The 27384-nt window shown below is 50.1% G+C and overlaps 1 protein-coding gene across 3 annotated transcripts; it reads right to left on the reverse strand.

The window, feature by feature from the left end:
* Positions 1-2606: 2606 nt before the first annotated feature.
* Camk1g (calcium/calmodulin dependent protein kinase IG) lies at positions 2607-26298 on the reverse strand. Of its 3 annotated transcripts, none has more exons than XM_034513653.1 (13): positions 26077-26298; positions 17214-17334; positions 14900-15028; positions 11573-11647; positions 10213-10351; positions 9567-9690; positions 7961-8036; positions 6407-6519; positions 5680-5758; positions 5133-5220; positions 4479-4903; positions 3570-3685; positions 2607-3454 (listed from the first exon to the last, which is right to left on the reverse strand). In XM_034513653.1, exons 2-12 carry the CDS (start codon positions 17303-17305, stop codon positions 3595-3597), a joined length of 1431 nt encoding a protein of 476 aa, XP_034369544.1. In that variant the 5' UTR covers positions 17306-17334; positions 26077-26298; the 3' UTR covers positions 2607-3454; positions 3570-3594. The 3 variants fall into 3 exon arrangements, with proteins under 3 accessions (XP_034369544.1, XP_034369545.1, XP_076797768.1); XM_034513654.2 differs by having other exon boundaries at positions 3269-3454; positions 4823-4903; positions 26077-26217; XM_076941653.1 differs by lacking the exons at positions 2607-3454; positions 3570-3685 and having other exon boundaries at positions 4136-4903; positions 26077-26217.
* Between the last annotated feature and the right edge of the window lie 1086 nt (positions 26299-27384).

Genomic DNA, 27384 nt, shown 5'->3' on the forward strand with positions numbered 1-27384 from the left:
TGATCTGGCTCTGCGTTAAGTAACCTTTGTCACCTTTTCTGTCTCCCGTTGAGGTTCCTGTGGACTCAGTCCTATGGCTTGCCCTGGTTACTCAGTCTAGCTCAATTGGCCCCCGGACTCGGACAGATTGAGCTCCTGTCTCCAGACTGGAGTCCATCTGTTTCCTTCTTAGTGTCGGCTTGTATAGAGTGCCCTCTGCTCTACCTAGGCAGAGGAGGGGGTGGGGAGAAACTCTCTACGTGGTCGCCCCTGGGCTATGGTTGTCCAACGTATGGGACTGGTACCCCAGGCACAGAGGCTTTCAGCTTCAAGCCCTGAGAGCCAGGCTTTTGAAGCCAGCGACCTGTAGATGTAGGTGCTTAAGCTGGTGGCTTGTTTCTCTTGGCGTCTGTCACTCACTGTAATGGCACTGGGCAGCTCTTATAGCCCTGGCTTTCATTGCACACCATGGCCCTTAAGGCTTGGCAGCTCCTGGAACTTTCGCCTCCAGGACCCACAGGTTTTTATCCTTGGATCCTGTAACCTCAGTCTGTTTTCAGCTTTGGCTTCTTTGTCTGCTTTCCCCTCCCTGGTGCATCCACTCTTTGTGGCAGCCTCTGTCCCCTGCAGGTCAGGAGGCCGGCCGCTGCCTCCCTTCCCGAGGCTGTGTCTTTCCTCAGGTTACCATCCCAGGCTACTCTATGGTTTTAACAGGCCTCCTCCCCATTAACTTAAAGAGGACTGAAGAGTCCTTGTGTGTGGCTGAAAGGAGCCTGGAAGGCCATTTGTATTTGCATCATCCTCCACATTTGCATGAAGGGTGGTATCTAAGTCAGTGTGCTATTGCTGTAAAGAGACACCATGAGCAAGACAGCTCTTAGAAAGAAAAGCATCTGCCAGGTGATGGTGGCACACACCTTTAATCCCAGAACTCAAGAGGCAGAGTCAGGTGGATCTCTGTGAGTCTGTGAGTTCGAGGCCAGCCTGGTCTACAGAGCTAGTTCCAGGACACAGCCAAAACCCTGTCTCAAAGAAAGAGAAAGAGAGAGAGAGAGAGAGAGAGAGAGAGAGAGAGAGAGAGAGAGAGAGAGAAGAGAGAGAGAGGAAAAGCATTTAACTGGGGCTGGCTTGCAGTTTCAGAGGTTTAGTCCATGGCTTACATAGTATCTGAGAGTTCTACATCCAGATCTGAAGTCAGCATGAAGAGACACTGGACTGGACCTGGCTTAGGCTTTTGAACCTCAGAGCCCGCCCCAAGTGACACACTTCCTCCAGCAAGACCACATCTTTTCAAATAGTGACACTCACCCCCTAAGCATTCAAAGTGTGTCTCTGGGGACCATTCTTATTCAGACCACCACAGACCTTGTTTGTACTAATCATAGGCCCTTCCTTCTGCTGGGCCAAGTGCTCCTTCTCTGGCCTGGATGAAGAAGGCTTGTGATGTAATGAGCATCTGTGCTATGCTCTAGCTTCCTCAAGGCATCCCTGTGGGTTTAAAGCAGGCAGGATGCCATTGAGGCATCTACACCGCTGTCAGGGAGTTGCTGCTTGCCTGGTAGGCCTCTACCTACTGTTCAAGGCAGCTAGACACCAAAGAAGGGTCCAGCGACTGTCAACTAGTGAGTCAGATCCACCCCATCCTCCCCTTCTCCCAACATTTATTATTCAAGAGAAAAATAAACATAAAAGGGTTGCTTTTAATAATGACCCGTTCCTAACATCAACATTGTGTTAACAGAACTTAGTGTTTTGTTCTTAGCTAAACATCCCTGGGAGAGAATCGGGTGGTTTTACTTGTCCTAGAGGTAAGACAAAGGATAGAAACCATTTTGTGTAAAATGACTATGTAGACTGATATAGAATGTCACAGACATTTGTGTGCTCACAATGGTCCAGGCACTATGCTGGGCAATTTCTACACATAGACACACACACAGACACACCACCCCCATGCATGCGTGCACACACAGACACACACACCACCCCCATGCATGCACACACACAGACACACACACAGACACGCACACAGACACACACACACCACCCCCACGCATGCACACACACACATATACCCCTTCCCACGTCTCATTTCTTCTTTCCCTCCTTTTCCTTTCTCTTCTCTTTTCTTCCTCCTCCTCCTTTGGAATAGGATCTCACTACATATGTAGCGAAGGCTGGCCTTGAACTCACATTCATCCTGCCTCAGCCTTCCAAGTGCTGAGATTATACCTATATCACCAGGCCTGAGATTAACTTCTTGATCGTTACTGGTCATCTAAATTGTTTTGAGCAGTACATCTGGCATGCCACATGCACTGTCCATGATATAAGTAGCATTGGCCTTCCCTCAGACAAGTGAGGAAAATGGGGTACGGTCACCCAAGGTCTCAGCATAGTAGGTGAGGGCCAAGGTGGGTCTCAAATTCATGTTTGCAGCAGTCACAGACAGAGCAGGAACCTCAGCATTCACAGACCTAGCCTGGGGGGTTGGAATGAGTTGGGTGATGCAACGTATTCAGACACTTGGTTCCCATTGTTCATTGGCTACACTAACCTCTAGTGCCTAGAAGGGCCCAGCCCTCCGTGAGCTGCTTTGGAACTTGAACAAAATGAGTGAAGCCTCATAGAGAAAAATATGTCCATTTTATTTGAGCACAACACAGAGCACGAAGCTTGAGGGTACGAGGCGAAAACGGAGAGACAGAACGATGCACCTGACTTTTCAGGAAACGAGGGAGCCAAAGGCAGGACACCTGGCTGACGTGGAGAGAGTCCCCGAATCCTTAATTAGGGATGTGTGAGGTGTGTGGCCAAGAGAGAAGGCTCACAGTCCATAGCCTCAGCTTTCTCTATCCCACCATGGAGGACACGGGGGCATGGCTGTGAGGCAGAGGCAGGGAGAGCTTTGAAGTGGCCTGGGTCTCAGTGCAGTGGGAAGCTACTCCTGGAGGGAAGGACTAGAGTTGGGAGTGCTCCCAGGCCCCTGGAGCAGCCTGGCATTCATGCGGATAGGCAGGTACTATGATAATGGGTCCAGTCTGGCCATGAGGCCAGAGAGGCAGGAGTGAGTACGCAGAGCAGGGAGTCCGAGTTAGACTCCATATGGCTTTGCTTGAATAAAGTGGCACAGCCTGGCCAGCCCATAAAGCTTTTCACAACAAACAACACGGACCCAGATGAACACTATCTACTGACACTGCACGGAGCCACTGCACAGAGGATGTGGGGAAGGGAACGGGCAGGTTGGGAGACCTGGAGGCTGGGATGATGGAGGCAGGCAGGCCACTCATCCTGCTCGTGGCCTCAGAGAATGTCCAAGATTGGGGCTCCTCTAGACTTCCTGTGAGTGTCTGCCCAGGCAGCAACAGCCCTACTGCCTCAGACCAGAAGCTTCGGCTATCCCTGCTCTGCTGCTCCCCTTCCTCAAGGCAGACGCCAGCTTAGAGAGGCAGAGAAGAGCCAGGCATGTCTCCTGCAAAGGGAAGCACTCTGAGTGACCGCAGGGCTTCCAGCCCCTCCCTTAAGCCCAGGAGTGACGCTTCCCTTCTAGACATCAGATCCCCGACTCCACCAGCCTCAGACCTCACCTGAAAACCGCATGGGCTCCTGGGATCACATAATGAGACACACCCCAGTCTGCCCACCCCGGCAGTGGGTGCTGCCACCGGCTTTCACTGGTACCATGACCTCTGACTTGAAGTTCCTGGAAAGGAGGCAGAGTAGAGTCCTTAAACTATTTGAGGCAAGAAGGAAAACATGTTCTTTACACACACACACACACACACACACACACACACAGATACACAGATGCACACACACAGACACACATACACAGACACACAGACACATACAGACACACACACACACAGACACACATACACAGACACACAGACACACATACACACACACACAGACACACATACACACACACAGAGACACACACGCACACACAGACACACACACACACACACACACACACACACACACACACACACACACACAGTGTCTGCTCAGTCATCCCTTTCTGCAGTTCTGATGGCATAGACCCTGCTGTGAAGATCTCCAGGACTCCCTTCCTCCTTCCTGCCCCAAACAGGAAAGCCCTGGGAACTTGGAGAATCGAACACTAGTACTTCTTACTTGCGGGTTCGCCTTTTGCTTTTTTTTTTTTAGGACTTAGGACTGAATGTCTCATGCACATGGGACAAGAACTCTACTGTTGGGCTGAAGCCCAGCCTGCCTCTCCTCTTGACCTCTACCCTATCTCAGTGAGGCATTTTATACATGAGCAAACTTCAAGCCAGAGGCGAGACATGGCTGGCAATGGTGTCTCTGGCTGGTGGCAGAAGTTTCCCTTGCCTGAGCCCAGAGTTCCTTCCACCCTGTAGCTACCTAATAGTGGGCCTGGCTTTTGCAGTCGCCATTCTTCAGCAAGTCTTTCCCGTCCCTTCTGAAACAGATGAGCAGGATGGGGCTCATGGCCTGAGACTACGTACTGTTTTTTGTTGGCCTTTCTGAAGAGGGTAGGCTCAGAGCAGTAGGAAGACTTTCCCTTGTTCCCAATATTTAGACAGCTGGAGCAGCAGCCACAGGGCCCCGTGGCTAGGGGGCCCTGTTGCATAGGCACTAGGCTACTGCTGATACGCAGAGAACCGTTGACCAAACAGTTGAGTGAGCGGCCACCCGGAGCTGAAGGCTGGGTGCTCTGTGAGCAGGGCAGTCGGGTCAAGGCAGGAAGGGGTGTGCTTGGGTCCAGGATGGGGGCCTCTGTGATGGAGCTGTCGTGGGAGGCTGGTCTGGAGACTTCAGGAGCAGGGGACACAGGCGGCCTGTTCTCTACCTCTTGGCGGACAGTGGGGCTGTGCAGGTTCATGTGTAGCTTTCTCATGTGATGCACCACCGCGGCCGCGTTGAAGGCTTGCTGAGGAGGCAGAGGAGTGTCTGGCTGTGCTCTTGCAGAGACTGCTGGGTTCCTGCTTTCTTCTCCCTGGGGCCCTGGAAACCACCCTGCCCACTTCCCAGTTCACAGAGAGCACAGGGTACTGCTCTTGCCTAGGAAAGGGATGCCCTAGGAAACCCATCCACCAGCCCCAGACAGTCCAGCTTCCCAGGGCCCAGGACAGCATGCTCAACCTCTGAACGTAGCTCACCCTCCACTTGCTCTTGGCAAAGTTCTTCTGAATCTGGAGGCTGACAGATGGATAGATGTCCCGGTGCAGGGCTGTGTTCCCGTCAATCCTAGCATGTAGGAGGGGACTTGGTTACCAGGTGGCCCTGGGACTCAGACACAGGTTGGACAGGGCTCTGGACATGCAGGGCCATGTTCAGTTGACAGGGGCTGACATAAGCCTCCTGGACACTAGACATGCTATGCACTCAGCCATGAGCTTCACCTCCAGTGACACGCTCCTCAGCACAGGCTGCCTCTTTAGTAACCATGCAGGGATCTGACATCCAGCCTGAGGATGGGAACCCTTGGCCTTTGCTTCTTAAAGTGGTTAGAGAACATAGTTGGACCCTGCAGGCCACACTGGCCCAACTCAGTGCTGTGTGCTGACCACCTGAGCCTGATGAACACATAATGAGCGCTGGCTTTGATGTCTCAGGGCCCTGAGATGGCTCCAGGGGGCCCTGGGAGTTAGCTTGGCTTTGAGAACCAGAAAGGAGAACACACAGCCCACTCCATTTCTTACTCACCATGGGTGTCTGAGGGCTTTCTCGCAGGTGTACCGTTCATTTGGGTCCTTCTCCAGCAGATGGCAAATAAAATCCTTGGCTAAGGGGAATATCAGAGACTCAGCTAGGACCAGATTTCATGACTGAAAGAAATTCACTTCCGGGCTGGTGGGAGGCAGTGAATGCATCTTTAGCTAATCTTCTAGAGAGACAGTTTTAAGAGTCTTAAAAAAATATCCTAACTACCTAACAACCCAGCATAAGCCACCAAGGAGAGCACTCCAAGCAGCCTCACCCACATGTACAGGGGAGCCTTGCCAGTCACGTCATGCCACACCGTGTGCATGTGCTTGCTGGTAAACACATGGGCTAACATGTGAGTGTTGGCTTCTTCCAGCTCTGATCACCACTTACCAGCCTCCACAAGCCGGCTTGGCTCATTTTTTTCACACACAACACACCTGCTGCCTTCTCTTTCAAACAGTGTATACGCCCCCCTCTCACACACAACACACATGGCGCCTTCTCCCGCATCAGAGTCAGTTCTGTTCTTATACCTAATCTCAGGTTGTGCCCCGGCCTGTAACCCTCCATTTCTGGGCTCCTAGCTTCAAACACTTTACCTGGTCTTTGAACCAGGGAAAGACTTCTCCACTCTCCCTGGCAGCTTCTGCTCCACAAGCCCAGGGACTGTCCTCTCTCTTAAGATATTGTCCCTTGCAGCCTCCACTTTATCCTTCATGCTCACCTGACTCAGAAATGTCATCCCAGAATGGAGACTCAAACTCGTAGTAACCCTCTTTGATCTTCTCAAAAAGCTTTGATTCGGTTTCTTCATAGAAAGGGGGATACCCACACAGCCTGCAGGAAGACAGGGAAGAGATAGTCTGTCAGGCAGTCCCTTCTCTCTGGACCAACCTCTCTATCTATCCTCTCGCTGCACAATTCACAGTCAATGAAGGTCTCTGACCAGCAGTGTGACTACGAGGTAGGCTTGCCTATTCCCATGAAGAGCACATGCGGAGCTGAGACCTGGAGAGAACTCTCTGGAAGGGCCCCTTGCAGGTCTTCCCCCTGGGCCCTCGCTTCCTCTGGCTCTTGGGTGTTCTCTTCAAAGGACGAGGAACATCACAAGGGATTAAGCTGTTTTGGTCTACTCTTTGAGACAGGGTCTCATGTAGCCCAAGTTAACTTCAAACTGTGTAGCTAAGGATGGCCCAGAATTCTGCTCCTCCCTCTGTCTCCTGAATCTTAGGGTTGCATATTGTGCTACCATGCCCAGGTTGTTTGTTTTCAGAAAGATGTTTTATTTTCATTTTTTTTATGTTTATGTGTGTCTGTGTGTCACATATATGCAGGCATGTACAAAGGTGAGAAGAGGGCATCAGATCCCTCTGGAGCTAGAATTACAGGCCTGATGTGGGTCTCCTGGAAGAGCAGCAAGTGCTCTTAAAGGCTGAGTTATTTCTTTAGTCCCCCTCCTACCACTCAGTTGTATATACTGTGCTAGGATTGAACCCAGGGTTTCACGCATGCTAGGCAGGCGCGCTGCCAGCTGAGTTGCATCCCACAGCCCTAACCTAGGAGGTGACTCAGACATTGTTTGAGTAAATGAGTTGGAGAATAATTTGACAGAATCCACACTAAGAGCAAGTGTTATTTCCCTAAGAACAGAGCTGGCTGCTATGGGGGGGGGCATGTTGGGGGAGAACCCATGGGAAGGCTAGGAAACAGAGCACCTGAGCATGGGTGGAGGAGAGGAAATGCCATGAGAACCTCTAGTTTATGATGTTGCCTTCAGATGGTGGCACTGCTGGGTCAGGGGAGCTGAGGTACTTCAGCCTTCATGGGTTCTAGGCCTTGATATCTCATTTTCTTAATGGTTCTACAGAGTGACAGGAATGCAGTGCTCTGGGAGGGTAGCCCAGGGGGCTGAAGAGTGAGTGCAGTGTCCAGGGCTTGGTGGAGCTCAGTACATACAGTTATGTACATAAGTGAACCTCATTCTCTCCCTCTCCCCCTCTCCCTCCCCCACCTCCTCCCCATCTCTCTCTACCCCCTCCCTCTCCCTCTCTCTGTCTCTCCCTCTACCTCTCCCCTTCTCTGCATCCTCTCCCTGCCCCCTCTCCTTCCCCTCCTCCATTCCTCTCTCTCCTCCCCCTCCCCGTGTGTGTGTGTGTGTGTGTGTGTGTGTATGTGTGTGTGTGTGTATGTATGTGTGTGTTCACACATGCATAAACAGATGCCTGGGAGGAGAAGAGGTGATTTCTCAGGGAATGCATTGACACCAGCTTTTACTCACAGTATGTATGTGATGACACCAATGGACCAGCAGTCCACAGCCTTACTGTAGGGCTTCTGGGCCAGCACTTCTGGAGCTGTAGGAAATCAATTGTAGGTTCAGGGCTAGGAACAAGAGAGGAGGCCCAAGAGAGGAGTAGAGAACAGGAAAGGGATGGAAGTAGGGGATAGAGGGGTAGAATAGGAACATCCATGAGACTGAAAACTCCCCAAAGGGGGGGACTGCATCTCCCCAAGCAGACTAACTCTTTTCCTGAGAGGAGAGACCTGTTTCTCCATGGATCTAGGAGGTCCCATAAGCTGTTTCTGACTCCTCCGTTAGCCCAGAACTCTCCAGCTTTGTCATTCCCATCAGAGTAATAAGAGTAACACCTGACTGTGTTACTCATACGGAGGATCCTCAGGGCCAGGGTCCACCAGTCTCTGTCTTCAGAGCAGGGATCTGCAGGGTGGTATGGTCTCTCCACCACAGCAGCAGAAGCCCTGGAAGGCAAAAAGCTCCCTACTCTAGTCATCTCAGGAAGCTCCAAGAAGGTGGCTGGGACTTGCTTGTCTCTGGTACCTGCCTAGTGCATGAACTTGAGGGCTCAGTAAGGCCATGAGCCATGCTTCCCTTGGATTGGGAGAGCCAGGCAGACAGACCTGCCTTCTGAGTGCACCCCAGCACTGAGTTTAGTATCCAAAGAATTCTACATCTTTAGGTGAGTGACTAAACTTCCCATGGGAGAGAGCAGGTTCGTCCTGCAAGTCTGGGCTCTGCCTCCTACTTTCCCAGGTACTTAGCCCATCAGGTGATGGCTAGCTAAATATTCTCTTTCCCTTCCTTCTCTCAGGTCCCAGGACTCCTAACATCAAGTGCCTTGTCAGGTATTTCTCTCTCAATGCCCAGCTTTCCCCACTCCCATGTGTTTCTTGGAGTTACAGGAGGGGCCCATACCCCTTGGGCAAAAACTCATCATCAGGTGGATCCAGACTCCTAACAGGTGGGATTCTAGTGTAGGAGGAAAAGACGGGTGAATGCCCTATTTCTCAGCTCTCTGCCAATCTTGGGGTTGCGATAGTGGAAGAGTGCCTAGAATCTCCTGGAAGGGTTGAGGGCAGCCTCTGCAAAGATCAGGATTAGAGTCAGATTGATGAACATGTCTGTACACAGTCACCTTCCTCTGGGAGTTATATCATTGCTGTGCTGGTCAACTTGTCCCAAGCTAGAGTTATAGGAAGAGGGGACTTCACTTCAGGAGTTGTGTCCATCAGATTGGTCTGTGTGGGGCATTTTCTTGACTTAGGATTGATGTGAGATGAGATGCCCAGCCTATTGTGTGTGGTTCCATCCCTTGGCAATTTGTCCTGGGTGGTATAAGAAATCAGGTTGAGCAAGCCATGGGGTGTAAGCCAGTGGCAGCATCCCTCCATGGCCTCATAGAGTTATTTCCTATGTTCAGTTTCCTTCTTGAGATCCTGCCCTGGCTTCCCTTCATGATGGACTGTAAGATAAGATACAAGTCCTTTCCTCATTTGTTCGTGATGTTTATCACAGCAACAGAAAGCTAATACAACACCAGTGGTTAAACAGACAAATGGCTCCCCTCTGTCGCCCCTGGACTCACCCACATAGCCTGGGGTCCCACAAGCCGTGGACATGACTCCATTCTGCTCCATCTTGGATAGACCAAAGTCAGTAATCATGATCTTGGAGTTCTCCTCAGGCGTGAGGTACAGCAGGTTTTCAGGCTGCCAAAGAAGACACACAGCCTAGAAAGGGACTTCCTGAACAGTGTGTCCTTGTTATGGGTTTTCCTAGGAATCGAAGCCCTGGGCTCCCAACTCAGAGGCCACAGCCCCTTTCCCTATTTTTTCCCACCTTCATCCCATCTGTGCCCTCGCTTCTACATCCTAGAACTCTGCATCTTGCTAATAGTCTTGTCTTTGCTCCTCTCTACTCACAACTACTCCAGACTGCATTTTGAGGGGCCCAACCTCTGGCTGTTTCTTAACCCCTAAAGCCTACTGCAGTGCCTACTATGGTTTAGACCCTTAGTGTCTGTTATGCTTAAATTTGACTGTGGCGGTGGGTCACATTGACATTGTAATGAGAGGACATTTAAAAGGTCCCTGGAAAGGCCAAGGTGCAGTTGAACAATGGTTATATATGCTCAGCATAAGGAATCTTAGGGCAGAAGAAGCCTGCGAGTCCAACCAGGCCAACTCTCTCATGTGACATATATTTCCCAGCCAGCACCCCTGCCCCATCACCTTTAGATCTCTGTGAACGATGCCATTCTCATGAAGGTATTTCACTGCAGACAAGACCTGCTGGATGACCAGGCTGGCGTCCTTTTCTGTGTAGACGCCACGCTCTAGGATCCGGTCAAAAAGCTCACCTCCGGAAACACTGTGGGCACAAGAATCTGATTCCATAGCAGGTCAAAGCCCAACCACTTCTCTGTAGCCAAGGGTTGTAAGCACAAGCAGGCGCCCTGAAGTGGGGTATGAGCGTTCATTGCTGGTTCAGGACACTCCTTCTGGGTATCTGAGATATCACTAGGGGTCATTTGGTTGGAAGCTTCTATTATAATTCAAATAGCCTTGGTTAGAGTACCTGGAAAAGCTAGGAATTCCTTCCTATGGATACCTTTGTTGCTTACCTGGGCACAGGATTGGAAATTGGACAAAGTGTGAAAATGAGATTAATTGCCCACATTTACAATGGGACTTCTTTCTTCATGAGGGAAAACTGGGCTACCTGCTGCTGAAATTTCAGATAGGGACATAGATGTATTTTAAAACTTGAATGGTCTGGGGAAAGAGGACTTTAGAGCTTGAAGATAAAGCCTGACCGTCCATTATCCTTGAAATCATCTGTACTATGTTTCTAGAAGTTCCCAATCAGCACTAGATGGTTGTCGTGCTCGGGAACTCACCATCTCTGATGAAAGATCACGTTCTCTTCGAGTATAGTTTTGATATCTCTAGATATCATGTTGAGCCTGAAACTTTGCAGTTCCAGCATCTCTGCCCCTGGTACCACACAAAGGTAGTGCAACTCTTACTTGTTTGTGACAGTGACAGATGAGACCATTCTACTGAAGAACCATTTCTGTCTTGCAGAAGGATATACCACGTAGCCTCCATTTAATTCAAGCAGATCTCTCCCGAGACATTTGTTCTTTAAACTGAATTGAAGTCATCTACCTGAGATGTCTACTCTTACAGTTTATCCTATAATGATGTTAGTATGTTCACCATCAAGTCCATACATAGAAACAGATGCATTAAAGTAGTGTCAAAGAAAGGTTCTGGGGTTGACAGTATGCCCGAGTTTCCCCTTCAGTGGCTGAGTGCTTGGGAAGTCCCAGAAGGCCTTATGGGCAGCAAAGACTGTGAATAGCTATTGTCTGCTCATAGGAAATACCCCAACAACTGCAAACCTGTACTGGCATGAAGTAGCTCAATAGTCAGCCCAGTGTGACCCTCAGCCCTGCACTGGAAGCAGTGGCCCAGAAGGACAGCATCTCAGAGCCTCTGAAGCTAGGTCTTGACTGTATTTGGCAGCTGCTCTCCCCCGTTTCTCCCCTCCTAGGCCTCTGTGGGGGTGGGGGTCATCTTCACTTACAGCTGCATGACCAGGTAGTAGTGGGTGGTGCTCTCATAGATGTCCTCCAGGGTCACAATGTTTTCATGCTTGATCCTGAGGAAAATAAGAATCCTGTGATGAGTATTGGGTTCAGGTGATCCAAACAAAAAAGTCTGGATCAGATTCAAAGTTTGTTTGTATCAATTGTTTGGATGGCAACGTGTAAGAGGAACGTGTCTCAGAGAAGCCTTGCTGATGGGGCAAAGCAGTTAAGGATGGAAGAGCTCCTTTGTACGTGGGCACCACCATCCCACGGGCTGGGAGTCCACGCTGAATAAAGAAGACAGTGAGCAGAGCACCGCATACAGCTCTCGGCTTCCTGAATGTGGATGCAGTGTGCCCGGATGGCTCATGACCCTACCAGTTCCTTTCCATGATGGACTGGATCCTTCAAGCTGTGAGTCAAAACAAACCCCTCCTTTTAAAGTCGTTTCCTCGGTGCTAAGATTGTCACAGTAACAAGAAAAGTAATTAATAAGTAACCACAAAAAGTGTGTTGAGATATGAAAAATGGTAAATTCTGATTTTCTGGGGAATAAGAAACTCCATAGAAATGATATTACCCTTTAAAGGACATGCGTGTGTCCATGTATCATCTATCTATATATCCATCAATCACTCAGGCAGTAAATTTATCTATCTTTATCTGTCTCCTATCTATCCCTCATCTATATTATCTTATATCTATTTTCAAAGCGTGCATTTATCTTTCTAATATTCTTTGCATTGTGGCTTTTGGTCCTTCCCTTCCCTCTTCCTCTCTCCCTTCCTTTCTTTTAGCAGAGTGTTACTATGTAGCTCAGATTAGTCTGGAACTCATAATGTACACAAAGCTGGCCTCAGACTTGTACAGACTCTCCTCCTCCTGTCTCCCAAGTGCTAAGCTCCTTTACCACCATAGCCAGCAACATATATTTTTAAAATAACTTTCTTTTTTTAAAAAAGTATCTATTTGTGTGTGCACATGTATGTGTGTTTCTGTATACATGTATAAGTGCCTGTGTGAATTTATGTTCACCATATGCCTGCAGATGGCTACAGAGGCCAGAGGGTGTTAGATTCCCCAGAACTGGAGGTATAGGTGCTTGTGAGTCACCTGATATAGGGGCTCTGAACTAAACCTAGGTCTTTTTTAACAGCACTATGTGCTCTTAACTGATGAGCCATCCCTCCAGAAACATGATTTTGTTATTAGTGGGGGCCGGGGCTGCCACCCTCACCTACAAGGTAGAAGTAGAAAGACTGCTAAATAGGCCACAATGTACAGACCACCCTCAACATAAAATAGTCTGGTCCACGGGTTGTTGTGATGTCCTGCCCTAGAGTTAAGCAGAAGAATCATGACAGACCAGAGGACTGGCTTTCCCAGCAGCTGTTCTATGGATGCCGGGCAGAAAGATTGCCGCCAGGAGGCTGCAACTGAGTTAGATGGGCCCAGGACTTTACCTGACTCTGGCACATCCTAGCTTTATCTGGCTTTCTCAGATCCTCACTTCTATTGTTCATTGGTTTTGGTTCGAAAAGTGCATCTCTCTCATATGGTTGCATCGGGATTAAAAGCGAAAAACACAGATGGCTCAGTGATTAAGGCACTGACTTGATTCCAATCCCTGAAGCCCACGTGAAGGGTCTCAGACCTCCACGTGCCTGCCATGACACTTGTGCCCACTCAGCATGTACACACGCACACACCCGATAATAATAAATGCATTGTAAACATTTTAAAATCTTTTTCTTTATAAAAGAAAATGCAAGGTATAGTGTTTGGGGGATGGTCTAGCCAGTGGTAGCTATATGATTTAAGGTATCTTTAAACCCCAGAGCTGATACTGTGGTTCCTAGGATGCCACCACCCTCACATGCCGGCAATGCCCACATTACCTTCTGATTATTCCTGCAATGAACTGATGTGCATTGACTGTCTAGGCTATTGATACAGTTCAGTAAGAAAGGTCACTATAGGGTGACCGCCAGGCTCTTCCATATAGAGATAATCTACATAGAGTCATCTATGGTCTACATGTTCCAACCAGTTTCTTCCAGTTTCCTTGAAGTCTAGGCTTTTTTGTTCTTTACTCTGATCAACAGCACTGCTTTCTATCTAGTGGGGACTTGGCTTAGTCTCAGGGTCATTTTAAATGCTCGACTCTTCTGCACTCTTGTTAGCGAACCCCAAACTGGGGTTCTTTCCTTGAGATGGCTCTGTGTCTGTTCAGTCTTCCTGTCTTCACAAAATCCTACCACTCAGGTTTTTAAACCGTTGTAAATTGCTATGAGGGTTTTATAATGGGTCTCCCACCTTCTAGGCTGGTGTCCTAACCCACCTTCCCCCACACCTAAGGGAGTGTATTGTTAAACTGATTCTATTTCCTTACTCCAAGTTTTCCATCTGTTCTCTTTGTTCATAGAATAAAGCCGGCATCCTTGATCCTAGGACCCTCTGCCAACCTTGTTCCACTTGACATTCTATTCGCACTGCCTGTCCTTGATGCTGCCCACTCAAACCTGTGGCGATTCTAGGACAGACTCTCCATACGCTTCTCTGATTCTGCCCAAAAGTTTGCAAAAACTCTCGAATTTCCTTCCTGCACTGCCTCCTTGTTCACAGTATTCCACTCATTCATCCAACTCTTTCTTCTTTGAAAACATATCTAATAATTTACATTCACCAGGCACCTGGGCCAGGAAACACGAACCTGTCTCTTCCACACACTTCTTTCTGCTAGACTGCAGAAGATGGAGAAGAGAAAGTCGTTATGAGTGTTCTCTTCAGAAGGGCAATGTGGGCTCCTGGGTAATGCCTGCCTCTTCAAGTGGTTCTGATCACGGGTCACCTGTCACACTTTGATATGTCACAGGTATTCCACAGGCTCACTGTAAGAGTCTCACTGGTGATACGTCAGTGTAGCCTTGGGCAGTTTCCCAGCTGTGGGTTTTCTCTGGATCCAAGGATGGCTAACTCTGAGGCTAGCGATGGATGGATGGATGGATGGAAGCCAGCTCAATTCCTGCTGCCTCATCAGCTATTGATTCTTCCTGCCGTTGGCCATGAGCTGCCTTTTGACTCTGAGCTGATCACTCTCTGGCCTGAACCAGTGAATTCAACTAGTCAGTTTGCTGGGGAAATAATTCATGTGACACATCTGCTGACTGACCTGACACAACAATTCGGGGCACACGATACTGATACCCACAGCTGTTGAAATCCAGCTCATTTGCCATAAAGTTAATTTGGGAAGGGCAGGTGGGAATCTCACAGCTGCGCCTGCCACACCCCCAGCCCCTTTCAGCCCCACCCCCACTCACCTTTTCAACACTGCGATCTCATTCTCTAGGCTGCTGTCCCGGAAGGCTGGTGACTTCTTGATACACTTCAGGGCAAAGAGTTTTCCAGTCACTCTTTGTTTCACCAGGAACACCTCTGAGAAAGCTCCTCTGTAGGGAAGAGGTCAAGACAGAAAATGTAGCTCTGCCTGGAAGAGAGCATGCCAGAAACCAAGGGGAAGTGTAGAAAAGTTTCCATTGCCACTGTGAACTCAGAGGAATGGGGTGCCCATTGCCGAGCTGACATACCCAAGTGGTCTCTCCCTTGCAGATCACATGGGACAGACGTGGGGACCAGGCAATCCCAAAGACTGTGTATTAGATGTGGATATTTCTCCACATGGTAAACCCCATCAAGGCTTGCCAGAGCTGCTGCATTTCCCATCACTGTGGGGCCGTAGGGCTAGCAGTGGTAGCAGGATTGAACAGATTCACATACAGTAAGGAAAGAAAGCCTCCTGGATCAGTTTAATTAGTGCTTATTTGTGAATCAAATCATTTAATTTAAAGAGGTCTTACTACTTTCGGACTGCTCTTAAATTCCTAGGATCATGTGATCCTCTTGCCTCAGTTTCTCAGATAGCTGGAACTATGGTTGGTGATCATCCTGATTCTGACCCCAGAAGACACGGGCAGACCACTTCTCCATTCCTGCAGTGTCTGTGGATTCTGGGACATGATGGATGGAACCCGGAAGGATTTGACCTGCTCCAGGGGTGAAGGGTTGTGTATGTACGTCAGCCATCAGAATGTCAGGTAAGCTAGGGGTGGAAGCTGGATCTTGATGAGGGTTTGCAATAGAATCTTAGCTTTGGAGGTGAATGCTGTGCTGTGTTGCTGGAGAATGAGAACAGGAGAAAACCTGTGCGTGTCCAGGACAGATACATTTTTTTTTTCTCCTGCTATGTTTGACTCTCTGATGGCTGAATCTGCCCTTGTGGACCTAAAGGATACAGGGATGGCTGAGCAGTGAAGTGTTAACAATTGGGTTTAAGAGCATGGATTTCATTTGAGTTCATCCCACTTTTTCCTTGGGTCTAAGCTACCTTGAGCTAATGCCACAGCTCTCAGAGAGCTCCTGAGTCCCTCTACGGTTTGCACGGTACTGTGGTGGAGGCATCCCAGAGGACCAGGAGAGAAGGTATGTCTGCCTCTGGAGTGTCTTCCAGCAGACAGTGCAGCACCAGCTCCTGTTAGCCTGGGCTTCCTGCTCCACCTCTCTCTAGTTTAAGGCTGCTTAGCAAATGATTTCTGGTTCACATGTGCGCCTTGTCTCTCTCCTGCCAGCTGCCACTTTCTAGCCACCCCCATGTTGGCAAGACCCTTGAAGGAAGGCGAGGGCTCTGACAACGAGCACTGACACTGTGTCCTCCTGTGCCTGCAGAGCCAGACATCTCCCTGTGTGGGGACAGCCTCAGTCCCCTCTCAGTGGTGCCTGGTGCCTGTCTGCAGAAAGCGTGGGCACTTCTGCCACCGTCTGAGGTCATGGCCTCTTGGCCAGGACAGAGTCAAGTGACACTTTGACTTCACTGGCTAGAGAGCTTGCTTGAGGGAGCAGCCTGTGGACTCCTTGCTTGCCTAGGTCCAATTATCCCTGGCTCATTAGCTGACCAGCTGGTGCTCCAAAGAGGGGAAGACTGGTGGCTGGAGCTGCTGGCTGGCCTACGTCAGAGCGTATGACCTCCTGGGGACAGGCAGGACCGAATGGCGAGTCTGCCCCAGACATGCAGCCTCACATGGAGTCAGCCATCCGTGTGATTGCTGTCAAGGGGAGGCCCAGATACCATGGGCTCCAGCATTTGTAAAGCACTGGAATAAAGAGAAGAGGAGGAGTGAAGGGAAGCTGGGGGTGAGGAACCCACCCGCTCTCTGGGCCACAGTGCCCCTTCTCTTCTGTCGGAAGTGGACATTGAGGCTGGCTTGGTCACATGACAGAGAAAATGGGGAAGCCGAAAGGGAGGCCCAGGAAGAATGTTCCAAAGATATTGGCTTTGTGGAAGTCCTCCTCAATCCCTGATTAGGTCAGGAATCCTCAAGTTGCCACAGATCTAGGAATATGTTAGGGGCCACTGGTCTGTCTCAGGATACAGAATCTGGAGGTATGGAGTGGAATCTCCTGAGGGTTCCAGTGCATTAAAGTAACAGGTACCTTTTATGCACCTTGAGTCCCAGGGCCAGCCATAAAATTCTGCCCAAGTCTCTTAATGCAACCGAGAGAGTTTCAGGGGCTGACTGCCCCCTCCCCAACAGCAGGCAGCCCAGCTCTCTGAGGCCCAGCCCCAGCCCCAGGACTTACGATCCCAGCACTTCCATGAAGATGAAGGTTTTCCTAATGTTGGTGGTCTGTTTCTTCCAGGAGCCACAGTCCTCCTCCTCCTTTCGCCCCATGTCCTCCAGAGTTGAAGCTGCCTGGGTAGCTTGGTGGGAGAGAGGGAAGGAAGACAAGGTCCGATCAGACTGTTTCTCATATAAGACAGAACAGGTTGCAAGAGGATCTGAAACACCCAGATCGTGATGTAATGTCCAGAAGGAAAGACTGGGAGCAGAACCTGGAAAGTGGCAAAAATAAGAACATTCTCTCTCCCACTTGCATTCTAAAATTGCTAGAGCGAATCCACGGAGTGACTGTTCTGTATCTGCTGGCTAGATGCAACAGGGATGTAATCACATTGAAGGTGGAAACCCAACAGAAATCTGCCCATCCTGTAATCTGAGCATTAGTGACGGTGCACAACATACAGCCTAGCCCAGAAACTTCCTGTGTTTATTCAGCCTAGCCCCTTCTTACCACCACAGCTCTGTCTCCATCTCCTGTTCCTACTCCTACCTGCCACAGCTTCTGCAAAGGAGCAGTGTGTTTCCCCTGCCACCCCCACAGCATGCGCAGGGAGCTGGGCAGATTTTTGTTAGCATCTGAATTGAAGCATGCCCTCCTTTGCAGCAGAGCTCTGGGGCTGCATGTAGCACCTGTGATGTATGTGATGATAAACAAGTTGGACCACGGCCCTCCTTCCAGGCAAAGGAAACAGGCAGTGAGCCAGCCAGCACACTTTAATGTGGATGGCTAAGTGACCAGACACTTGGTGAGTAATGGGGACAAAGAAGGGTGTCTTCAGATAAGGCCAATGGAGGCATTGTAAGCAGGTTGGATTTAGACTGAGATTTGAAGCTGGCAAAGACGTCAAACAAGTGAAAACTGCACAGAACTGCTTCCCCAGAAAAAGGTAAAGCAGGAGGACCCCAAGGTGGGGAAGCCAGGACAGCAGGGCACATGGCTGCTGAGGATCTGAGAGTAACAAGAATGACCAGTTCTGCCAACACCCTACCCTTTGAACCCAAGAGAGAGGTGGGAGAGTGTATTTAGCAGTTACTCCTTTTAGACGTGGCTCTGATCCCGCCTTACATAAAAAACAAATGCCCATAAAACCCTTGGGGCCTTTTAGAAGGCTGTGGAGATGACGCAGCCAGTGAAGTGCTTATCTTGCAAGCATGAGGACGTGTGTTTGATCTCTAGGAAAAGCTGAAGAGAGTAGCACCTGCTTGTAAGCCCAGCCCTGGGGAGGTGGAGATAGGTTGATCAGTTGAGTTCACTGCTGGGCTAGCCTATTCCACGCAGGGAGTTCTAGGTCTCAATAAACAAAACAAAACAAAACAAAACATCAAACAAAACAAGGCCCCTGAGGAGTGACAGCTGAGGCTGTTCTCTGGCTGTTACACAGGTGTCCACCCACTGCACTCACACACGCCTACACACGTGTGCACAAAATCCTGTGCTTCTGTAGCTCTGTGTCAGATGAAGAGCACAGGCTTGGAACCCGGGTTCAAATCCTCTCTCTGTTTCATATTAACCTCTTGGACTGTGTGGGGCAGGTGCTCTGAGGAGGATGGCTAGGGCGTCGGGCCCTTTGCAGATTCTGAATTCCAGATCTCTCAGGATCCTTGGTGTGGGGAATGCCTGGACCCCACCTGCCCGACAGCCAGAAAAGGAAAGGACCGGGAAGTTTTGTTCTTGAGCTTTTCTGTAATAGCATGTCACGCTTGCTAGTCTCCAGGGACAGGTTCCTATTGGGTAACACCCTAGGAGCAGTCAGTCTTGAAGAAGGCAGGGCCCAGGGTAGAAGGCATGCGTGTCTAAAGGTGCACACAAGACAGAGTTGGTTTGCAAGCCTCCCCTTTGGTTTTTCCCTCCACAGAACAACAGGGCTGGAGCTTGTTCCGTGTGAGGGGCTAATGAAGAACCCGGGCATGGACACCTCAGCTGTGCACATCACTCCCCCTGCAGGAGCTGCGGAGAAATGACTGCCTGCTCTGCAGGAGGCTCCCAGGTCTCATTAGCTGATCTGTGCCCAATGTTCCTGCCTTCCCATTGCTCCTAAATAGCTTTAAAAACATAGTATTCTTAGCTGAGGCGAAGCCGTAGAAAACGTCTTTCCCGCCCACCGCTCCTCCCATACACGGCATCCTAACAATGCAGCTTCATCATCAGCGTGGAATGCTCAACAGCCCAGATCTAGACCCCACACCTTCAAGGATGTCATGGAGGCCTCCTGGGAAGGGCGCCCAGGCTCAGATGGGGTGGTCACAGGTGGGTAGGGAAGAGCTGCCTACACCCGCAGCTGGGTCATGTTGCTTTCTGCTCCAGCCTCACTGGCTTCTTCTTCCCTGACTTCAGCTGTGTTCATTAGTGTTCCCTGAACACTAATGCTGTTTGGCTTCTTCTTCTTTTTTTTTTCTGCCTCGCACTATTTCCCATAACAACTGCCATTGGATTTTAGAGCATAGGCGCAATCCCCGCAGAGTCCTCTGAGACTTAGGACACATTTCACCTCCATGGAGACCTTCAAGAGGTATCCTCCATGTTGGATGTTGGCCTGTGTACCCCGCTCATGCCCCTCACTCCTCAATAAAGTGATATCATTGTGATGGTTCTATACCAAGGACCCTTGGCAAGGAAAATGGCTATGTCCACATAGTCATCTCTGAATCGTAGAGGTGACACTCTCTGATCTGGTGACCATTTATTGAGTGAATACCTCCTGTACCCAGTACTGGATACAGATACTTCCATGACACAAGCCTGACCCTCAAATGCTTTCAGTCTAGTAGCTCTGCATCTATGTAACTAAACAGGCAAAGTGCTAGGAAATGAGCCTAAAGGACGAATGCTCTCAACATACAGGGCCCACTACTAAGCCTGGTGCACACAGGAGCTAGCCTCATACCCTGGAGATGGGTCAGGATGTTTTCAGATAGGAGCGAGGATTCAGATGGGTATGAAGCCTGGATGGGCACATTCTTTGCACTGCTCTGAGCCTGCGCAGAGGGTGGCACCCAACTGAAACTCTTGATAGGAAGTCCTGTCCGAAGCTCAGTGGGAAGGAGGCAGAATGGCAAGAGAAAGCCAGATTGCCTCTTGCCATTGTCCTGGCATCAGTAGACTGATAGGATCTGAGCCCAGTACTTGGTCAGCAGAACCTCTCTGGGACAGTCAAACTAAGTCTGGCTACCTCTTCCTCCCTTTCTTCCTTCCCTCCTCCTCTTTCTCCTCCTCTTCTTCCTCTTCCTCCTCCTCCTCTTCTTCCTCCTCCTCCTCCTCTTCTTCTTCCTCCTCCTCCTCTTCTTCCTCTTCCTCCTCCTCTTCTTCCTCCTCCTCCTCCTCCTCTTCTTCTTCCTCCTCCTCCTCTTCTTCCTCCTCCTCCTCCTCTTCTTCCTCCTCCTCCTCCTCTTCTTCCTCCTCCTCCTCCTCTTCCTCCTCCTCTTCCTCCTCTTCTTCTTTCTCCTCCTCTCCTTCTCCTCCTCTTCCTCCTTTTCCTCCTCCTTCCTCTTCCTCCTCCTCCTCTTCTTCTTCCTCCTCCTCCTTCCTCTTCCTCCTCCTCCTTCCTCTTCCTCCTCCTCCTTCCTCTTCCTCCTCCTCCTTCCTCTTCCTCCTCCTCCTCTTCTTCTTCCTCCTCCTCCTTCTCTTCCTCCTCCCCCTCCTCCTCCTCCTCATCCCCCTTCCTCTTCCTCCTCCTCCTTCTTCCTCTTCCTTCCTCCTCTTCCTCCTCCTCCTCCTCTTCTTCTTCCTCCTCCTCCTTCTTCCTCTTCCTTCCTCCTCTTCCTCCTCCTCCTCCTCCTCCTCCTCCTCCTCCTTCTCTTCTTCCTCCTCCTCTTCCTCCTCCTCCTCTTCTTCTTCCTCCTCCTCTTCTTCCTCCTCTTCCTCCTCTTTTTCTTCTTCCTCCTCCTCCTCCTCCTTCTCTTCCTCCTCCTTCTCTTTCTCCTTCTCCTCTTCCTCCTCCTCCTCCTTTTTCAGTTCCCCTCTCCTGCAATGCATTTGCCACCCGGAAGCCACCCTGTTTCAAATAATCATCCTCTCGAGAAATAACCCCATAGGCAGTCTTGCTGTTGTAACTTCAGTCTGGTCTTCCTAGCCTCCTAGGGGTCTTCTAAGCTTGGAGCAAGGGAAGAGACAAAGGGGACACTTCTTTCCAGAGGACATGCAGGACAACTACAGCCCTGGCATGTTTGAGCCCTTTCTGTACTTCCAGGATAGGTGTTCTGGTTCATGTTGGCAGCCAGCCTGGCTATTGATGAGACGCTGCTGAGAGACGCTGCTGAGAGACGTTTGGGCCATGAGCCCAGCAGGTAAAAGACCTCTTCCTGGTGACCCCTAGGGCTCACTATCCTGCCCTTCCTAGCTCCATCTGGTCTGAATCCATACTATACCCAGATAGAACTCTCGGGAAGATGAGGCATGTCTGCAGTGTCCTCTTCACTGCCATCATGTGCAGAGCACATCGTGACCCCAACACTTCCCAGACCTTCTCTCTTACCCCTACCCCCTCGCTCCACATGGCCTCCTCTCCTCTATTTGGACTATTCAAGGAATCTGGAATCCTTGCGTCGTAACTTGAAGGCATTTGATTCAAATCCCCTTTCCCTCCACCCCGTGCACACAATGCAGGGATGAGATGGTGCCTCTTAGCTGGCCTAGACACACCATAAGGGTGAGGATGGGGACAGAGAAGCTCTGAGTGCAATCTCTGTGGTTCTAAATGTGCAGACAATGGCTCTCAGTTCTATCCACTGGAGACACTGGTTTACTTTCAGCACTCCTGCCTGGACCTTCTCAGTAAGGGTGTGCCTCACCAGCTCTCACTAACCCCAGATGAATGGGAGTAACCCAAGATTGGTTCTTCTTTTCTAGTGCTGGGGTTTGAGTCCATCCAGAGCCTCACCCCAGAACTCTCCTCCCAGCGGCCCTCAGGCTTCCTTGCTCTCCTCTCCTGAGATTGTTGGAAGCATGATATTGAGGGCCTGGGATACTGGGAGGGAGGTTATCAACTGTGTCATCTTTAATAAAAATATGCACCCTGCCTCCAAGCAGAGGCACACACATCCACAGAGCCACATATCATCAGACTATACTGGTCCAGAGGATGAAAGCTGAGAGGTTTTCCAGACCTGGTACCACAATTTCCTAAATTCTGGTCTGTACCAGATACTCTATATCTGTATCTCTGGAATCCAGAGTCTGGGTTGAGAACTCTCTAGAAGCCCCCATCATGGTTTGACACTCTGCTGCTCTGCAGCTTAAGGCAGATCACTAGATATCTCTGAGTTTTGACCTTTCTCCTTAGTAAAAGATGAAGACTTAACTAGATGAGTCCCTGAAGTCTGTTTCGTGGCTGTAAGTCCTGGGAGAAACTCCCTGTGAATAGATAGCTTTGCTGCACTGAGGTTGTGAGCAGAGTCCTGGTCCACACCAGCTCCTGAAAGGCTCTGAGGGCCACTACAGACATGTGCTTATTGCAGTCTACCCTGGCAGGACCCACATTTCCTTGATGAAACGATTTAATACCCAGCAGCAGCAGCAGCAGCAGCAGCAGCAGCAGCAGCAGCAGCAGCAGCAGGGACCTGGGTCTGCTCAGAGCATGCACTGGTTCATGCAAGCAAGGCCTTCTCCAATACTTGTTTTTACTTTGTCTTTTTGAGGAGTATGTGATATTCCCAGAGTTCACTGTCATCCATCGCAGCCCTCTTGTAGTGTCACAGATATGGGTGACATCTGCACAGCTGGCATGAACTGTGTCCAGCTCATAGGCTGCAAACCAGTGGCTCATGAGCCTCCCCCTGCTGGGGCGGAACACCCAGGTCCTCTCCGTTCACTCTTAGCCCTCGTTACCAGCTCTGCATGAGAATTTATGTTTACAAAATAACTGAAGAGTTTCAGTTGGCCTGGAGTTGGTTTTAGATGAAAACCCATATTGCCACATGTAAGCTTGTCCAAATCATCCTACTGCTTGACAACAAATTAGCTTAAGGTTCAGTGTGCTCGCTTCAGGGCAGAAGCAAGAGCCCTCTCTCTATGGCTTGCTCTGGTGGCTGAGAGGTTGGGATACAGGTGACAACCAGAAGAATAGGGTAGCTGCTTAGTTGTAACCACACTGGACTCCTCAGTTTACATTGTCTGCAGAATGGGAGCAGGTATCACCAATCTATTACTCTGTACCCCATGAGGTCAAATTCGACAAAAGACACGTGCATCTTCTCCAGCGCCACATGGTGTACCTATAGTATGGTATGCAAGCCACAAGCACGGGAGAAGAGCAGGGGCAGTGGGTGATGGTTTATCTACTGGTGGACATCCCAGTAGGGATGGGCATTGCAGGAGACATGGAGCTACTTCCCCCGCCCCATCACTGCTCTCCCAGAGCCCCCATAACGTGAGCTATATCTCCTTGGTGTCCTGACAGGCTAGAAGACAGACCTCTTTCCTATAGCACAGTCCCAAGTGCAAACTCCATAATTCACATGGTCTTCAGCTGAGAAACTAGGCATCTCCCCTGAGGAGTTAATGACCATCACCCATGTGTCTGTGTGTGTCACACATTGATGGCTATGATACCTAACACTCATGCATGAGGTGACTCCTCTGTGCAGGCCTGGGACTCATTCCCATCATGTTTCATCATCTGGCTGGGGCTCTCAGAAGGGGCCAGCAAGGATCCATATTGGAGAATTACAAAGGACAGCAGCCTGGACTCAGGACACTGCATCAAGATGCTGGGAGTTACAAACCTTCTGTCTAGGGACATAGCTCTGACACTCAGGGACAGGCTGTGCAATCCTGCCCCCATTGCTCTTTTCTGGCTGGCAGCTGCTTTGCCCCAGCCCCCTTGCTGCCGACCATGGCTGTGTGCCTGCAGTTGTAGCAGCAGCCACAGCCTTTCCTCAGACTCCATTGCTCCTCCCTCCCATTCATGCCTCAGCTCATTCACTCCCTGGCGCTGGCAGGCTGCTGCAGCTGGGCGCCGTCACTCGCACGCACTCCGTGTGGCAGTTTATTTCTGGCTGGGTGTGCGTGTGTATATGGGGGAGAGGGAACAGAGAAGAGCCCTCCTTTTGGAGAGGGAGGCTTTTTGTTTCCTTCTAGCCGGAATTGCTCCTGGGCCTTGGGGATTAATCAGGCAAGGACTGAGCCCTTGGGTAGGGCAGTACTAGGCACTTTGCAGGCATGATCCCTGCTGCGGATTCTCTGCAGCCTTACACCATTTTATAGCTGATACTGATGGTGAACATTGTTCAGGGGAGATGCCTAAATCAAACAGATAGTATGTGGCTGTATTGGGCTGGAAGCCCAGTTCTAAGGCTTCCAGTGTCCTTGTCACTGTACCATAGGACCTGTTGCCTCTTTTCTGGAGGTGGCCGATGGCATGCCACTCCTGTGTTCCTTCCTGCTTATGACACTGTCATGCTGCATAGCACCTGACTTATTCCTTGGAGACACATGGCTTCAATGATCTGACAAAGGCTCAGATCCTTGTGGTTGGAGCTGAGGAGCAGTGTCTCTTGCCTGAGCTGCTCCTGGATCCATCTTCCTCAGCCCTCAGGCTTTCCCCAAAGTTTGTCTCATCTTTAAACAGGACTCTTTTGCACACACACACACACACACACACACACACCACAGCAACATGGAAAGGATTGGCGTTCAAATGCTACCAGGACACAAGGGATGCCAGTGGCAGCTGGCTTTATAGCAAGCAGGGAAACACCTTACTTCTCTGAGCTATATACTAAGTGGGTTGGGGGGACCATATAGCACATCGCTGGATGAATTAAAAGCCCATTGTTGACTGCCTGCAAAGCGTGGCAGTATCAGCTATTACTAAGCACTTTGTACTCTGGTCTGTTTCAGATTTGGGTCTCATCCTTGGCCCTGGCTTAGCTCAGATCCACAGGAATGATGGTCCCATTCCAACTGTGCTCTGTGGTCTGGAAAAGATTCCTTACCCGAGACAGAACCTGTTTGACCCTCCTGACCCAGCTCAGAGATTTTCCTCTTGATCAGTTTTCTGTTTCCAGAGCAGGAGGCTGGCCAGGCTCACACTGCAGCTGGCCCTGCAGCCATCTCCTCTAGACTCAGGGTTAATCTTGTGCGTCAAACTTACGTGGAGAGAAGGGGCTAGGGTGGGTGGTGAGTCCAAACCTACTCTGAGTACCCCACAGAGCCACACTGGGGAAGTTTAGACTCCAGGAACAGATGAGCCCCTGGGGAAGGTGAAGGGACCAGCTTATGACTGACAGCTTTAGCTTGTGTCTGTGTCCTGCATCTTAATGCAGCAGCCATGGCCCTGGGGTGGGAAGCTGAGCCCTGCCTCGAGACCCTGCTGCAAGGCCTGAGGCCATCTCTTCCCCAGTATCAAGAGCAGCCACAGGCTATTTACCATGGCCTTTGTACCCACAAGCTATCCATCCCCACTAAGGATGCTAGTGTGGGCGGGGTGAGCCTTCTCCTTTGATGGATGAGCTAGGTCCCAGAGGTAAAGGAATGAAGGGTGAGCTAGAAGAGGGGTGCTAAGGAGCTATAGGTCCTGATACCCCCTCCCATCCCCAGCCATACCCAAAAGCTCACTGGGCACAATGCTCTCCTATTTCTGTCTCTGCCCAGAAGTACCGAGGGCTCTCCTGGGCCAGCCCAGGAGGAATGATCAGGTATCTCCCCCAGGAAGCACCTACCAGGTCCCTATACAGATTCACTTTCCGCTACAACTTACCCTTGAGACTACAAGAGCCAGGAGAGACTGACAGGGACTAAAAGGAAATGAGTCTTCAAACCCTCTCCCTCTCCATGCCAACAAGATAACCTCCCCAGAGATCAGAGAAGAAACATGCTGTCTTACCCAGGGGCTCACAAGAAAGGTGCTCCAGTCTGTGATCTTGGCCAGCAAGCCTGCTCCTACAGGTCTGTGAGGATTAGCTGCCCCAGTGCTTTAACAATAAACCCAATTAAAGGGGAGGAATACAGGGGTTTTCTTTCCCAGGACCGTAACCAGGCAGCCTTAAAGGGGAGTAAAAGTAGCTAGAGTGGTTTGTATCTCTCCTTGCTTTCCTGGGCTCTGCTCTTCCTCCCTCCCTCCCAGGAAACTGTTATTTAAAAAAAAAAAAAGCGCAGAAGGAACCCTTTAATGCCCGAGTGGCTCTTTACACACTGTGTGTTTGTGGGCACAGTTGTGTTAAATTTTGTCTGCATTGATGTGTGTGAATAACAGAATACAATGTGAGATCAAGTTGTGGATTTTCCCCTGAAGTGTAAATAGAAGAAAAAAGCAGAGAAGCTATCTGAGACTGCCTGACTCAGTTTCTACTTTACACAACAGCATTCCTGGATTGGGTGGTCTAAAAGCCCCCTTCCCTAGCCCTGTAACAGGATCTGTATCTGCTGAGAAGTGGTGATAGCAGTGAGACTATCATTTTGTCTCTGAAGGAGGAGGGAGGGAAGCCCCTGGCTTGGCTGGTTTTATCCTGATCTCTGATGCCTCCCCTCTCCTCTGGACCCTCAACCCCCATTCTGTCCCCAGTCCTAACTGAGGAGACCCCAAGAGACCACTAGTCCCCTGTTCCCTTGGGAACTTCACCTTTATCTCTCTGCCTTGCCCCTTGGCTGATCCTCTTTTCCTTCTTCAGGTTCCTCAGACCTCTGACTCCTGCATCTTGCTTTCTCCTTCTCCAATCCCTCAGTGCTGCCCACCCACGGGTCCTGTAAGTACCTTCATGAGGAATGCTCAACTGAATGTGGCCATATCCACGCTACCTCCAACCTCACTTTTCTCCTGGAGTTTTCCACCTGAAGTTCAATCTCTACTGACTTCCCAGAAACCCTTCGTGTCTGTGTTGTCGCCAAATCCTGTTAGCCCCTAGACATGTTTATGTGTTCTTCCTAGTTAGCTTTCAACTCATCCTTTCTATTTTGTGTCATCTTGTAATCTTGGAAAAATAACATTTTCACGGGTCCACAACCGGAGCTGTATTAAAAGGCTTCATCCCTCTGCCCTTGGGCCTGGCCTTGCTGTCTGGGGGTGGGTCACTTTTGTTACTTCTTGTGCATGCCTGTGGCATTCTCATGGATGCCAACAAATAGAATATATGTATGTCTCCTTGTTATGCCTTCTGACGTCTCCTGTAGTCTGCTTTCTGTCTCTGTGATAGAC

The sequence above is a fragment of the Arvicanthis niloticus genome, chromosome 10, assembly GCF_011762505.2.
Source record: "Arvicanthis niloticus isolate mArvNil1 chromosome 10, mArvNil1.pat.X, whole genome shotgun sequence".
Classification (NCBI taxonomy): Eukaryota; Metazoa; Chordata; class Mammalia; order Rodentia; family Muridae; genus Arvicanthis; species Arvicanthis niloticus.